Source organism: Hoplias malabaricus, chromosome 1 (genome assembly GCF_029633855.1).
Source record: "Hoplias malabaricus isolate fHopMal1 chromosome 1, fHopMal1.hap1, whole genome shotgun sequence".
NCBI classification, from domain to species: domain Eukaryota; kingdom Metazoa; phylum Chordata; class Actinopteri; order Characiformes; family Erythrinidae; genus Hoplias; species Hoplias malabaricus.
The window spans coordinates 39,059,212-39,073,817 of record NC_089800.1 but is presented as its reverse complement, the minus strand read 5'-3'; the positions used below and the strand labels follow the sequence as shown (position 1 = coordinate 39,073,817).

General features: G+C 39.2%; 1 protein-coding gene across 3 annotated transcripts in view; it reads left to right on the top strand.

Annotated features, from left to right (window-relative positions):
- Window positions 1-14,606, top strand: part of caln1 (calneuron 1) — a 92,827-nt gene that overhangs the window by 22,436 nt on the left and 55,785 nt on the right. For all 3 annotated transcript variants that reach the window (XM_066662512.1, XM_066662510.1, XM_066662511.1), the window contains 2 exons: window positions 3,885-4,028; window positions 14,119-14,231. In XM_066662512.1, the coding sequence (XP_066518609.1) occupies window positions 3,885-4,028; window positions 14,119-14,231 (257 nt within the window). The remainder of the gene's footprint in view (window positions 1-3,884; window positions 4,029-14,118; window positions 14,232-14,606) is intronic.

Sequence of the window (14,606 nt, the reverse complement as noted above, 5' to 3'; positions counted from 1 at the left end):
TCCATAACAGCAATCGCTGTATATTTCTACCCCTTACCCAAGAAAACTACAACCCAATTTACCTCATTTATTTATTTTTTTTAAATAACCAAACTCTCCTCTCATCTTATAATATCTGGTTATGAAATAATAGGGTGCAATATGATTCCGAGTAGGCCTTGGATCCACCACCACCCTGAACTGGATAAGTGGTTCCAGACAATGAATGAATGAGGATGAACTAAACTTATTCTGGAAGGAGATTAAATGAATACTCTATTTATTGATTTCTTGTATTTTAGACTCAAGAAAAGTAATAACATTGTATATGTTTTGCTATGAGACATATCATGTGGTCTGTCATATATGTTGGGCTTTCTGCTGACAGTCATCTAGGTGATTTCTGATTGTATGGTGGATGTTTTAAAAATTCTGTCCCATGGAAATCTAGCACCAAATGTAGGCTAGTAAAATAATTCAGTGCTTTTATATAATAACATCAATTGATAAAATTGTACCTTGCTACCAAAGACACTTGCCAGCCTTGTGAAAAAATACTTGTCATTCAGATTATGCCACAGTATTTTAGGGATGCATGAAAAAAGGCGCTGGGAGATTAAATAAATGTATAAGTCTGATATGAACCGTGTGATGGAGGCAATTTTTGAAAACCCTGTTAAGCCAGGTTTCATACAGAATGACTATAAAATACATTTAAAAATACAACATATTAATGTTCATGACTAAGTAGGAACTAAGTTGTTTTCAGCCTCCAACAGGGGAAAATAAATATCGACTTTGGATGAGTTCCTTATTTGCAAAAGAAATAGCCTATATAATTAAAAATACAGCGTTTAAACAGACATTTGTGTTTCTGTTTGTCCCTAATGCTGATTATGAGCACTTAGCACTAACCAGGCTTTGATTAAATTAAAGCTCTTTTCCCATCCTTTTAATTCTCTCACAGCAGAGGAGTTCAGGTTTAATCTGATCGTCCATTTCTTCCAAACATGAATGCTGGGGCAGTGGACATTTGAGCTCCCAGTTATCATCCCAGTTAACACATCATCAGATGACTAGATCAATTGCAGTTGTTAACTTATAACAATTCAGACTCTTAGTTTTTTGGGTACCACTTTAGAATAAGACTATACTTAAAGAGTTATACATGGTTTAAAATCTGATCATTAATTTTGTTGTTAATACATTAAAACTAATTAACGATTATTCATAACACAGATAGAATGGGCAACAGTGGCCTGTTGTTTGCCAGATAGTGAGCCCACATCCGTCTACACAGTTAAACCTCAGATCTTGCAGAATACTGGCCAACCGTTGTCTTCTCCATCAGTTAAAATTAAGCCTGATAATGTGGTGTTTACCTTGTGAAATGACTAAATTCACATTCTCAGGTTTTAGCTTAATCCTCCCTTAGATATTTTCAGTAGGTTATAAGACACTTTTATCTTTAGACAAAAAAGAGGTCACTGTCACCCTTTCTATCTGTTAACAATGATTATTAATGACCTTTAAGATATTTACAACCTAATTAATAAAGATAGATTCAGCAGGCTTTAAACCAATATTAAGAAGACTATCACCAACAAGGAATATATAAAAACAAGGAGTTTTTTATGTAACAAATTAATCTGGAGTTATGTAAATTAATCTGGAGTTATTTTTATGAATGCAGAATCTGTGTTCAGAATATTTTTCAGTCCAGGACTGGGGTTAATTCCTGTCTTGAGCATACTGTATTTTTGTAGTAACCCTTGAATTTAGGAAAGATTGATATCCACATTCATAGGTCTAAAGCAGCAGTGACCCTTTGCCTATATCAGTACAGTGGTAAGCAACATCCTATGTTACAATGGTTTCATTAGGGCCACAATAAAGAAAAAATAAGCCCACAGAAGTTTGGAAAACACATAATTTGCATGCATTAAAAAATCACTGCATAAAAATTATGCTGCAGCTGAAAATAGCAAAGTAAAATATGAGGACATAGGATCTCTCCACGTGAACCTGCCTTGTGTTTAGCAGAGACTGCAGAAGAGAAACATTTAGAGCAGATTAGCAAAATCTATAAATGCAGGAAATGTCTGCAACAAAATACTCAGTTAAAAAACATTAATTTTTAAAAGTGCAACCATTACAGAGTGATGCACACAAATCCTTCTGTGTTACTAGAATACAGAGCATATGCAGCAGGTGGAACCAGAATGCATGCACCCCCTTTAGTTTAATTTAGATTTTTGTCTCTTGCTGCAATAGAAATGTGTGTAAATGGTGAGTTTAGTGAGAAATGATAATTGGTCGATGAGTGTATACAGGATAGTTATTTATGTGTGCATTGACATCAAACAACCTCCATGTGCCACTGCTCTCTGTGTCCCTTGGACACATGTCAAGATCCCCAAAAGGAATGGTGGCCCCAGGTTCGGAACCCCTGAATCAGACAAATTACACAAAACCCTTGATTGGTCGGTCAGTTGAATTTGGTCTCGGGTGGTCAAGGGCGGCGAGGGCCGGAAGTGTGTGTGTGGTGGTGGCGATGTCGTTCCCCAGATGGCCGGCTGAAACTCATCTATCACCCAGGCCGAATTATTCAGTGTTAGGCCTGGAGCACGAGCAGCCTGCGCAGTCATGGTGTTCTTTAGCAGTGTGACACTCCGCCTCTATTTAAAAACAGCCTTGCCTGCCGCAAGCGCTTTCTCTCAGAAAGAGCTGGTTATGAAATATGTATCTGAACAACCGAGCCTTCGCCAGTGTCCCAATCAGAGAACCCTCTACCCATCAGTAGATGTGGGGAAGTCAAAACGAGGCAGCAGCCCGGTCCTCAGCAGTGTATAAATATCTTCCAAAAGAGTGGTTTTGGCTGTTCTTGGTTTGTTGCATACAAGTTCACACATTCTCTCTGAGTCTCTTTCTCTCTCTCTCTTACTCCCCCCCCCTTCTCTCTCTCATTCTGCCCATCATAGATTCTATCTGTTAGAGATAATGATAGGTATAGTAGGTCACATACACTCATCATAACATTATGACCGCACTGAGCCATAACATTATGACCGCCTCCTTGTTTCTATACTCATTCTCAATTCTATTAGCTTCACTGACCATACAGATTTGTATACTTTGTAGTTATACATTGCAGAGTGTAGTCCACCTGTTGCTCTGCATACTTTGTTTTCTCATTCTGTTCTTCAGTGCTAGGGACCACCACAGACCGGGTGTGATTTGGCTTGTGGATCATTCTCAAGGCCCCAGCGGCACCGACATTTTGGTGTGTGTTGTGCTGGTACAAATGGATCAGATACAGCAGTGTTCCTGGAAATTTTAAAGCCCTCAGTGTCACTGGTGGACTAAGAATAGTCCGCCAACCCAAAAAATATCCAACCAACAGCGTCCTGTGTGAACTGATGAAGGACTAGAGGATCACCAACACAAAATTTGCAGCAACAGATGAGCTACTGTCTCTGACTTTACATCCACAAGGTGGGCCGACAATGTGGGTGTGTCTAACAGAGTGGACAGTGAGTGGGCACAGCTTGAAGTAATCAAGGCAAGGCAAGTTTATTTATAGAGCACCTTTCATCCACAAAGGGCAATTCAAAGTGCTTTACAAAATCAGCTCATTAAGAACAAGGAGTAAAAACATGTGTTTAAGACGTTTAAAATAGTCGAGGCCGAGGCTCTGATGGGAGAAGCAGCGTGTCTGCAGCAGGAGGACTCACTACCTAGACTATGACAAAATGAGTGCGAAAGCAGAGTAGCAAATGGATTGTGTTAACTGGAGTCAGCTCTGCTCAGTGGTGTAAACCCAACCCCATAAAGTACAAGCTGGAGTGATGTGGGGGTGAGGGGGAGACAGGGATGCTGAATCGTCTGATTGTTTGTTTTGGCAGAAATTCGCGAGGCCTTCAGGGTGTTGGATCGCGATGGCAACGGCTTCATCTCCAAGCAGGAGCTTGGCATGGCCATGCGCTCCCTAGGGTACATGCCCAGTGAAGTGGAGCTGGCCATCATCATGCAGAGACTGGATATGGATGGTGAGTTTTTCTTTTGAGAACTTGTGTACACATACATATGCATGTAAGCTATATATGTAATAATAGTTGTGTCCCTCAAATGGATTATATATATGTAAATACCAAAGTGTATATATATGTAAATAGCCAAAAGTGGGATATGAAGCCCCACAGCACTGAACTGTAGAGCATTAAAACTGCATCATTTGAAGAGATACAGCTCTATCTGAGATCAGCCTGAATGCTGCTTTTAATCCAGAACTCAGCTAACATCAGTACCTCAATATGGGACTTTTCAACTGCATAGTACCTACTCTACTCGATTCGGTTCTTCTCTGCTTTTTTGCTTTTTCATTAAGTATATTTGGTACCTGGAACCAAGAACCGCAAGCTCTAGAGAGCCAAGTAGGGACTTAACATGACATGTAAACCTTGCAGAACACTGATTTGACAGAGAGATTTGACCATCACAACGAAATGCAAATTATCTGTTTGTAAATATCTACAAGTTACAGTTGAGGTCAGGTTTATTGTTATCTGAGACAAAATGTCAGCTTGTAACTACACTGTGGTCTTTTGGAGAGGTTCAAACACTTCTTGGATTAGTGGCTGAAAAAGAATCCAATGAGAGGTGGATGGTGCATCAAAGAACAGAAAAACTACACCCATATGTCTAAACTGATGAGCAGAGCTGTGCTTAATGTCACCCCCGTCATTGTCGTAGTTTCCAAAACCTGTGTTTCTTGCTAGAGATGGTGTTTTGCGACATCACCACCAACCTTATGGGGGAGCCATTTTAGTGGAAAACCTACCAGGTACCTGTGGCCATAAAGCGAGCAGAGCTGTGTTCATTCGAATAGAGTATGTAACATGACGTGGAAAAGTGGCAATAGAATTTCTTTTTGCAGATTGTCTTTGCACCTTTCAAAGGTTGGGGTATATCAGGCAGTAAGTGAACAATATATTCCTGAAGTTGATATAGGAAATTAGGAGGAATGGGCAAACCTAAGGATCTGAAAGTCTAATGTCCTATCTGGGTGATAATTTCCAAGCAGCAGGTCCAAGGGTTCCAAAGAAGGACATCTTGAATCAATTCTTGAATCATTTTGTAGTGTGATGCTCTGGGCAATGTTCTACTGGGACATAATGAGCCCTAGTGGAGGTTCCTTTGCACACACACCTGCATAAACATTGTTGCAGACCAGTCATGTATTTTCATATCAGTTGCCTCTTTCAGCAATTGTTTATGAATGGTTTGCGGAAAATGAGAAAGAGCTCAAGGTGTTGACTTGGGCTTCAGATTCCCCAGATCTCAATTTGATCAGTGTGCTGAAAGAAAAAGACTGATCCCTGGAGCCCCCACATCACAACTGCTAATGTCTTGTTGCCAGATACTACAGAACAGAACACATTTAGAGGTCTCCATGGGTCAGAGATGTTTTGGCAGCATGAGGGAACCTACATAATAGTAGACAGGTGGTTTTAATCATATGACTGGTGTATCTTTGTGGTATATGTGCATAAAGGTGCTGTTCTCACTCTGAGGCAGAATCTCAGTCAGAGCACACTTTATGATAATTTGCTTGTGATTTCTACATGCAGTTGACTGTTACCATAAAGCATCTTTATTCTTTGCTTTTCTCATTGGCGTTGTCCCTTGTAGCTAAATAGCGATATAAAGAACGGCATACAGCTAACGACTTACACAATGAGAGTGCATATTTGAGCAGGAATCACAAAAAGTGACACCTGGTCCTACAAAAGTGAAGGGAACACACTGTGACTGTAAACAATCATCTTTGTCTCCCTAAATACACAAGCCTTAAATCTGGAAATTTACACACCTCACAGAGCACTGTGCAGAAATCAAAAGACTGCTTTTCTTTTATGTATTTTCCAGTCAAAATAGTAAAGTATTACTGAACAGATTAAATAATCCACCTGCACCTGAGGAAAGTCCAAAATAAACAGAAGCTTTATAAATTATTTGAAAATATAGAGATGGTGTGACTAACAACAGCCCAAGCCCTGGTAGACCCTCGTCCCTATCAGAATAAATGTCTTCATCTATAGGAGATAATCAGAATTTGCTTTAAACAAGACCAGGCAAGCCTAGTTTTACCAACATGCCATTGGCTGCAAAGCATTTGACACACAAGGGGCATAGATATTTCAGTACTGGTGAGGCAGTCATTTATGTGAGTCCAAAATAAACACCCTTCTTATTGCTTCTTAAGTGCTTACAGAGAGTACTTTAGACTCGTGTATCACATCCTGTTTTGTCAGAAATGGCATAAAATGTGAGCTCTATTATGTTTCTTGCAGCTTGTTTCTTTACTGTTTCTTTACTGTGTTTCAATCACAGTAATATGATTTTTATATACATTTTATTATTATTTACTGCATTTGTCACTGACTGATGGCCAGTTTTAAAGTTAATTTAAAATATTGATATTGGTAATGGTGATGTCATTTTGCTTTCAGTTCTTGTCAGAGTTTTTTCTTGTCAGTGGCTTTTTTATTGTTCATATTGATATCTGAATTATATTGTACTGACTGATACGAATAAATATATTTTGATATATACCTTGGCCATATCGTTCAGCCCTATTTGCAACGTTCCATGTGACTCTGCATCAGAAAAGATGCCAGGTTTTTCTTTACAGCCTGAAAATGTAGACGATAGATTTAAATCCAGAGAGGAGAGGATATATACAAACATTTGAAGGGAATTCATATGTTGTGTTTTGTTTTGATGATGTTACATTGTGAAAAATTTAGCTTTTAACATAGTAGCATAGGATGGTCACCAGCTCCTTGTTTCTACACTCACTGTCAGTTGTCTTAGTTCCACCGATCTATTGTTTGCATATTTTGTTTGGCCTATTCACCCTGTTCTTATGGATCCTGTGGGTGGTGTCCTGTGTTCACTGATGAAAGACTAGTGGACAACCAACACACACTGTGCAGCAACAGATAAGCTTCTGTCTCCGACTATACATCTGAAAGTTGGACCTACGACAGTGGTTGTAAACTCCAGCAGCACTGCTGTGTCTGATCCACTCATACCAGCGCAGCACTGTCACTGCAGCGAACTTACATCAGCAAAAAAAAATGTCTTTTAACCCACTGCTTTTTGGCTGCATTTTAAGGACACATTGTATGTTGTGGGAAGACAAACAGCTGACAGGTTTGATCAACTCTATTGCATCAGGATCAGAAACCAAAAGTTCTCACAAAGACCAGAAACCACCCTGTCATCCATATTTGCGAAATAGAGATATCCTGCACCCTGTCTGTTTTCTAGCTTTCCTTAGTAGTTGTTTCCTTAGTAGATGTATCTGTCAATCTGCTGTGAGAACATGACTCAACACTACACAAAAAAATAGTACTGTACAAGTACATTATTGTCACTAAAAGTGTAAAGGTTTTCACAGTTCATTTGTGTTCTGTAATGGTGCATTAAATTCTCTTCTCCAAAAATGGTGAATATTTGTAAGCTGTCTTTCTAGAACTGTGTAAAATAAAATTATAACAACAAAATGTAGTTCTGTAGATGAAATGGGGCATATGAATCAACACAACTTAAAAAAATTCAATTAAAGTAGAATGTGGTACAATTATGTTCTCTCACTAAAGGTACTGTACCCTTGAGGGTGAGTATGGAAAGATATGGAGCTGTGAAGACACTATAAATGAGAAAAGGATACATGCATACATTCATTCATTCATTATCTGTAACCGCTTATCCAGTTCAGGGTCGTGGTAGGTCCGGAGCCTACCCAGAAACACTGGGCACAAAGCAGGAACACACTCTAGAGGGGGTGCCAGTCCTTCACCGGGCAACACACACACATTCACTCACACCTATGGAAACCTCTGAATGCCCAATCCACCTACCAACGTGTGTTTTTGGACCATTGGAGGAATCTGGAGCACCTGGAGGAAACCCACACAGACACAGAGAGAACACACCAAACTCACAGTCATCCGGAGTGGGACTGGAACCCACAACCTCCAGGTCCCTGGAGCTGTGTGACTGCAACACTACATGCTGCACCACCGTGCCGCTTAGAAAAGGAAACAGACAGAAACAAAAAGACGAACATTTGTAAATCAGTCAAAAAGTGCTGGTGCATTCTGATGTGGAATATCAATGCATCACTGTAATTGGTTTGTGTGAATCTGTAATTGCAACAAACTGCTAAGACTTTGTAAGCAATAAATAATATCCCTGTGAATTAGTTAGAAAGGCTGAAATCAGGTGTCTTGATAATAATTGATGCTGGAATAAAGGTAACAGTTGGATTAAATAGAAAAAAAATAGAAAATGTAATATGTTTTGCTCTTAGTGTTTTTTGCTTATGTTTACTTTAGCGTCATATTTTTTTTCTTACCTCAACTCTACCTGGGCCTCCCTTGCTTTCTGATCAGCCAGAATGCTGTTGTGAATCACAAAGGGTCAGGATGATGCTCTAATTTACAGTGTGAGTGTTTACAGCCACTATGTCGGCTGTATTACTCATAAGCGACTAGGTGAGTGTACGTTCTGGGTGTGACTTGTCATAGAAGACACGGTCTGCCTGCTGCTTCTTTGACTTTAATATAGAGAGCTGGGTCTTATTCCCACTGCTATTTACAAGTCCTGCAAGCAGAAATGTAGAGAGAAGACAGCATTTTCTCACTGTGTGTTTGACGGTGCCTTTGGAAGTTAATGGTCTGTATAATGCGAGAGTGTGAAGGCTGTGCGTGGGGGAGAAAGCTGGGGGTCAGTGGCCTCATCATTAGCAGAAGGCTACACTCGTTTACACCTGCTCTCTGTGCACCCGCAGTACCCATATTGCAACGGGCATCTATAACCTGCACCCCAGTGACATTTACAAATAAAAAATAAATAATACAGCTGCAACATCTCATTCAACACCACACAAGACTAAATCTGGTGTGGCTCATGTGGATGATTTTGTGGCTTAATCCTCAGTGAGTAACCGATGCACATTAAAATCTCATCCAGGGATGCACTGAATAATTTTAGCAAAAAAAAAAAGGGTCAGATATACTCTTTCAGATCAATATAATTACTTCACACTTAAAAATGATGCTTAATAAAGAAAATGGTTCTATGTAGTAAGAATAGAAGAACCCTTTTTGGTGCCCTAAGGAACCTTTTTCAAAAGGGTGCTACATAGAACCATCTATAGCATGTTCTCCAAAACTCCTTAATCATTTAATCAAACTTTAATCATGCAAAATGTTCCTTGAGTGTTCAGGGTACCATATAAAACCATTTTCTTTATTAAAGAACCCTTGTAGAACCATAATTTTTAAGTGTGTTCAGTGACAAATAGCAAAAATAACTGGATAAATTCTGGATAGACAGAAATAAAGGGCAAAATGTAACCAGTAAATGATATAGCTGATGTCTTAACTTAATATTCACCACATATTTATTTTGATTTTCCATTCTTCCTTAAAAGTGCAGCAGTTACATTCTTGTGCTACAAGAAATTTAAAGGTAACATTCACGATTGTAATGTAAAAACACTTTTTTTTTCCTCTAAAATTCAGAATGTTTCCTGACCATTTGCTCTCTTCAGGAGACGGATAACTGCATTACCAAAAGTGCTATAAAACTAAACAACTCCAGTTAGAAATGAGTTTATTTGATCATTCACAGTGTTTAAAAACTTACATTTAAGTTTAGTTTCAGCCAACTACATGGCTTGTTTGACGATGAAAAATAAACAACAGTAAGTGGTTGACACTTACTGTCTAGGTATATATTATTTACCTTTAATTAGGGAACATATTCGTACCATATTTTAATTGTAAATTTTATAATTGTACTGTAATACTTCGAACATACCTTTTTTCTTCTGCAAAAAAGTGTGGAAACTCACTTGTAACTCAAATTTAGTTTTCAGTACTTTCTGTCTGTCATTACCTTCATGCAGTTAGCACCCTCCCAAAGTTGGAGTCAGTTCCACCTTAAAGGATACTATGTAAGGATTGGCTTTTTGTCTCTTGAGACAAAAAAACCACCTGCTGCTGAGTGTAATTCATGTTTACAGTAAAAGCCTCATGCACACTTCTCTCACTCATACACACACGACCGGCTCTTGGAGCTTCTGTTAATACACACTCTCTGTTTCTCTCTCACAGACAAACACACACACTCACACACACACACACACACAGAATTTCTGCCGAGCCGAGGGATATTAATATCAGACACAAGCGGCTTGATGTTGAGTCAGGGAAAGTGTGTAACCGAATTAAATGATGTTGACTACATTGATAAAAATATTTCGCTCATGATTTATACTGAACCATGTTATTACAACCAACATGAACCAATCCGGCTAAATATCTCTCTCTCTCTACTAATGACCATACTGGGAATACCAAGCTAGGTAACCACCTGTGAGATTTGTGCCATAAAGTATTGCACATTTCTCGTGTGAGCCTTTTGCCCTGTGATTCAGAAGTTGCTTATTCCAATAAACCAGCAGTGGACTGGGGAAGTCACAGGCCCTATTCTCCCCATTACAGTTCTGTGGAACATCACAATCATTTAGAAGATGTAATATTAAGGTAGGGTATCTTGGTGGTCTGTCTGCGAGGAGTGTGTTCTCCCTGTGTCTGCGTGGGTTTCCTCCCATGGTTCAAAAACACTCAAAATGTGTCCATATGTGTGAGCCTGTGTGTGTGTGTGTCACCCTGTGAGGTGTATTCCCGCCTTGTGCCCAATGATTCCAGATAGGCTCCGGACCCACCGCAACCCTGATTTGTATAAGCGGTTACAGACTATGAATGAATTAATATTAAGGTAGAAAAATGACATGGTGTTCCTTTGAGTAATAAGAAAGTGCAAAATTAAATCAGTATTATCCACCTATGGAGCAGGAATCTCAGTTTATGCTTTTCAGCATTTGGAAGTCTCTCTGCTCTCTAAAAACTTTCAGATGCTGTTTGTCAGACATGGCTAATTGAATGAAGCAGAGAGAGAAAGCCTGTGCTTATCGGACTGAGACCCTTCTTTTTATTAACTTATACATTTATTAACTTAGACATTTATCCAGTGCACAGATAAACTGGAGAGGTAGCAAATGGTGAGACAACATCCTGAATTATATTAGAATTTTTCTTTTTTTATTATTATTAAAATCTTGAACATCACCTACAGTTTTTCAGTGTTTTTAATAATTTCTGCTGCTGAAGTTTATGGTACAGCTGTCCTGTCTTATCCACATAAGGCTGGCGTGACTGCAGGTTTTCATTCCACCCCAGCGGAAGCACATCACTTGATTGACTGAGCCAAAGTGATTCTATCAGGGGACACCTGCAACCACACCTGCACTTTGTGAGGAAGATTGGAGACCACTGAAGTATATACTTTTGGAATGTGAAACTTAATTAAGTGAAATACCTAAATGGAACAGCAGTCATTAAACTTAGTAATATTTGTTACATGATGAAGTTTCTGGGTTGGCTGAGACTATTGTTCTGACATTTGACTGAACATTTATCAATAATGAAAACTATTAGGCAATGCTGAGAGTTTTGGTGGTCTTCTTAGTTCTACATGCCTTTACAGAGTCCAATCATCTTTAAATCTTATGCTAATTTGTTTTCATTCAAGTCTGTGCTTAAACAAATTAAATGAAGGGTTGTGTCAGACTACTGCCCAACACTGCATCTGTTTTCTGATCATTAAAACGTGAGGTAAATGTCTCCAAACCTTTGTCAAGCCTTGTAAACGCTTTGATCTTGCCTTCATGGTCCATTCCTGCTTTTTAGATCAGCCAGGCCCTGCGGCTCATCGCACTGTCTGCGGAGATAAAGGTCTCAGTGTCTTGGTAATTGTCACTCGGAAGCTGGCGGACAGTAGGTGAATTTGACCAATCAGTGCAGTCAGATGGATGAGCTTCTCTGTGCCTGAGGAGCCGCTTACAGTGGCAGAATGAAGCTGAATTAAGTGCGGTTGACTCATTTTCTGAGAAGAGCAAGAGATGAGGCAGAAGTGACTTTGCTCAGGTCAGCGCCAGAGGAGGAGGAGGAGGATGCTGCATTGACATTTAAAAAAGCACCGTACCCCTGTTTATTTCTCTGCTCTTTACCTCTTCTGCTTATGATTCATCAGCACTGGCACACAATCAGGAGATGGAGCGAGGGCCAGCACTTGAGTTTAAGGTCCTTACTTAAGAACTGAACACTCATAATGCATGGCTGCCTGCAGGTGATGGGGAAAAAAAATAAAAAAAACAGCCTGTGTTGTTTAATGTAAGCATTTAGATTCTGTGACTAGCTGTTACAGATACAAGATGCAGAATTTTGTATATAACTGGTCATATTAGTTTTTCATATACATTTTTAAAATTCAAGCATTCTCCCACTATTTTGTCATATTATGGTAACGGTTGCGGAGGAGTATAATATGTCAATTGTCAAGATATTAATCTGTTATGTTCCTGATTGCTAAAAGTGAAATCACCATCTTTAAATTGTCTAAATCAGCGGTTCTCAAACTTTTTAGAAGAAGAACAAGAATAAACCCCTTTATTCATCACCTTAGGGAAATTGCTTCTCTGCATTTGACCCATTGTGGTAGTGAACACACAAACACTAGAGACAGTGAACACACACAAAACCAAAGCAGGGGCTGCCCAGTGAGTAGTTTGGGGGCCTCGCTCAAGGGGCACTTTAGCCATTAATTAATTGTTCCTTACCGGTCCCGGAACCGGCAACCCTCCAGCTTCTCTCACCTCAAGGCCACGGCTTCCCCCTTTTAGACCAGGTACCACCCATTATCAAACCAAAACCTCCAAGTACCACCTATAATCATAACTCAGAAGCACACACTTCACACACTCAACTTGTGCATAATACATATACGAGCATGAACCGCTTACCATTTTAGTGGATGGACTGAGCCTAGCCATGCAGTGGAAGTAACTAATACAGATCTGGCTCAGGATCCATTTTGTTATGATATTGGTCTTGGTTTTATCTGATTAGCAAATGATAAACAAAATTCTTCACCAGTGTTGTATGTCTTACTTGTATGTATGCTTTTGTAGTCCAAAAACATAGTAAGATTTGGAAACTTGGATGGCCTTTATTATGGATCTGCACTATTTCAGACCTTTAAGTTGATATTTGCCCAGATGGTTTTTTGTTAATGAAAAACACCTATTCCTTTTATTTAAACAAAATTATCCAAACTCTGAAACAGATTGTATATTAGTGAATGCAGTAAATTTTCAAATGTCATATGACATACCACCCCTGAATGCTGTGTGTAACACAGTTTGAAAGCCACTGGTCTAAATCAATACTTGTACATACTTTTGGATACAGTCTTATCCCCAAGGACAGGACAAATCGATGCAGATGCTTTTGCAGTACTTTTGCTTTGATGGATTTCATAATGAATGCAGTGACCAATAAATATAATAATAATAAATAAGATTGTATAAGAGCTTCTCTTTGAAATATGGATGTGGGCAATTCTGGCAACAAAAAAGTGCTGATTAAATGGAAATTGTTTTTAAGTCAAACATTATCAATGATAAAGGGCACTGACTAAATGTAAACATGTTTTAGATTGGCAACTATTCACATTGATGCAGCTTTGGACAGACTAGGCATGCTCCCATAGTCCACTTAGGATACTTTTCCAACAAGCTAGAAATTCTCTATACAATACGTTTTGCTATAATGGCAGCCCTGGTAAACATGAACAAAACTGATAATTATTTACTGTTTTACTCTTTATATTAAAGGAACACTAGGTAGTGTTTTTACCTTAAAATTGAAACTTTAAATCATTGTGATGATCTTGTAATAGGGACAGAGGCTTTGTTGTTAATACTCTGGGCTCAGCACTGCAGAAACTGCACTATGAGGACAGGAAATCACACCCACTCCTCCCTCCTCACCTTTGATTTCAGCACAGTTTCAAGACAGCTGAAAAAGTGAATAACCCTCTGCATCTATAGGAGGAGCCCAGGAGCAAAAGTACAAATTCATATCTAATGTTTTTTAATACAAATGCATAGTATGCTGAATGGGGTTCATGAAGACTACTGTTTTTCTTTGTTCATCGCAGGAGACGGACAGGTGGATTTTGATGAGTTCATGACGATACTGGGCCCCAAGCTCTTGTCTTCCGAAACGCGAGAAGGCTTCCTTGGACAAACAATAGACAGCATATTCTGGCAGGTAAGAATCTATAGATTAAGACTTACACCTCTTCAGAAAAATGCTTGTGTTGAGAAAAATGTAAAAATAAGCATCTACAAAGCTTTGCCTGAAGTATTTGCTGATCATGCTTGTGTATGATTGTCAACTTTAAAAGCTAGATATATGCTATTAGTGCTGAAAGGCTTATCAGGGATCTGCAGGATCTATGGATGATATAGCCACATCACTGCAGTGCTGAGAGGGTGCTCAGCATCAGTGATCAGTTATTTTGATACGGCTGGGTAATTCCTGCAGGCATGGTGAGACTTGACTGCTCAGGCCCAGTGATGGATGTGTTTAGTAGAAGCATGCTGGGATAGAATCAAGCATGCTGAGAGAGCAGAGACGCTATAC